Source organism: Trachemys scripta, chromosome 12 (assembly GCF_013100865.1).
Source record: "Trachemys scripta elegans isolate TJP31775 chromosome 12, CAS_Tse_1.0, whole genome shotgun sequence".
NCBI classification, from domain to species: domain Eukaryota; kingdom Metazoa; phylum Chordata; order Testudines; family Emydidae; genus Trachemys; species Trachemys scripta.
In genome coordinates this window covers 44,677,761-44,679,684 of record NC_048309.1, presented here as the reverse complement: position 1 = coordinate 44,679,684, position 1,924 = coordinate 44,677,761, and the positions used below count along the sequence as shown (strand labels likewise).

Sequence of the window (1,924 nt, the reverse complement as noted above, 5' to 3'; positions counted from 1 at the left end):
AAATTCAAAATGGATTTTGAAGCTTGGTAAAGATACAAACCAAGAGTTCATCATCTCACGCAGAATTCACACACTGTACAGAGAGAGTTTCCAAATCATCACAATGATATTGAAAAAATGTCCATTAGGGGAGTTTAAATTCTCTGATATAGCAAGAACCCAAGCTTGATGGATCATTATTTTCGGGAATTTCTATGGCCTGTGTTGTAGAGTGGGCCAGACAGATGATCACAATGGTCCCTTCTGGCTTTGGAATTTATGAATCAATTGCTCGAGGGCCATTCCTGTGTTCCTTAGAGTCTCAAATGTTTCAGTTACTCAATCCCAGAAGATAATTTTCCTTTTTGAACAGTTATGTATTTGAACAAATGAACCTTTATCTAACTTAAGAGGAGAGTGAATTCTTCCACTCTTTGTTGTTGTTGTTCTCCCTTCCTAGGTATATGTGATGAAGAAAGAAGAAGGGGGAAATCAGACCTCCATCACAGAATTCATCCTCCTAGGATTTGGGAGTCTTCCTGAACTGCAAAATTTCCTCTTCCTGCTGTTTCTAATGATCTATGTTGTGACCATGGCTGGGAACATCCTCATCATTGTGTTAGTTGTGGCTGATCAGCATCTTCACACCCCCATGTACTTCTTCCTGGGGAACTTGTCCTTCTTGGAGACCTGCTACACCTCCACCATCCTGCCTAGGCTGCTGGCCAGTCTCCTGTCTGGGGACAGAATAATTTCTGTTAGTGGCTGCATAATGCAGTTTTATTGGTTTGGTTTCCTAGTGACCACTGAGTGTTACCTGCTAGCTGTGATGTCCTATGATAGGTACTTAGCGATATGCAAACCCCTGCACTATGCAGCCTTAATGAATGGCAGGTTCTGTATACAGGTAGCAGCCGGATCTTGGATAAGTTCATTTGTGGCCAGTACCACCATAGTATGTTTGATGTCACAATTAAAGTTCTGTGGCCCTAAGGAAATTGATCATTTCTTTTGTGATCTCATCCCAGTAATAAAACGTTCCTGTGATGACACCAACCTGATCACACTGCTGAGTTTCATCCTCACCTCCATAGATGCACTGTCCGCATTTCTATTAACCGTGACATCCTATGTTTGTATCATTACCACTATTCTGAGAATCCCTTCCACTGCTGGGAGGCAAAAGGCCTTTTCCATCTGCTCCTCCCACCTCATTGTGGTGACAATTTTCTATGGGACTATAATCATTGTCTATATGTTACCAGACGCTGACACACTGAGAGACCTGAACAAAGTGTTCTCTGTCTTCTACACCATTTTAACTCCTTTGGTCAACCCCCTCATCTACAGCCTGAGAAACAGAGAGGTCAAGGAGGCCCTGAGAAAAGTTTGCTCTAGGTATCACATGTTTTAATGCATTGGAATAAATCAGTCTGGATTTATTAGCCATGGCACCATTCAGGACACCTCTAACTCTGGCCACTGACAGCAACTTTGGCTGTGGAGTTAGTATGGGGAATTTTGGCTGTGGAGTTAGTATGGGGAATTTTTTTACCACTCCTCCTCCTTAATCCCAGTCCAGCTGGCTGCATCTCATCGGTTCAAGGTTCCACAATGTAGTGTGAGAATCAGAGCCTTGCTCCTGAGCGATACCAGTCAGATTGATGAGCCTCTTGGCAAAGTAAGTTATTACACAATATGGGCAACGGTAGTAGAAGCTGGCTCTATTATTTGCAAAACCAAATGCCATGTGTAGAAATGTGGTTATGCAGAATAAAGCACTGGCATGGTGGGGATATGTTAAATGGCCTAAAAGAATCGTGTGCCCAGTTCTAATCAGTCTCACCTAATCCCCTCATTTGAAAATCACAGCCTAGGAGTCTTCCACTGATTTCAGTAGACTTTGCACAGATCTCGTGTATTGAAAATGGGCCATATAGGATCA

General features: G+C 42.7%; 1 protein-coding gene across 1 annotated transcript; it reads left to right on the top strand.

Moving 5' to 3' along the window:
- The first annotated feature begins 445 nt into the window (after positions 1–445).
- Positions 446–1,393, top strand: LOC117885580 (olfactory receptor 6N1-like). Its single transcript, XM_034786843.1, has one exon. It carries the CDS (start codon positions 449–451, stop codon positions 1,391–1,393), a length of 945 nt encoding a protein of 314 aa, XP_034642734.1. The 5' UTR covers positions 446–448.
- The last annotated feature ends 531 nt before the right edge of the window (positions 1,394–1,924 follow it).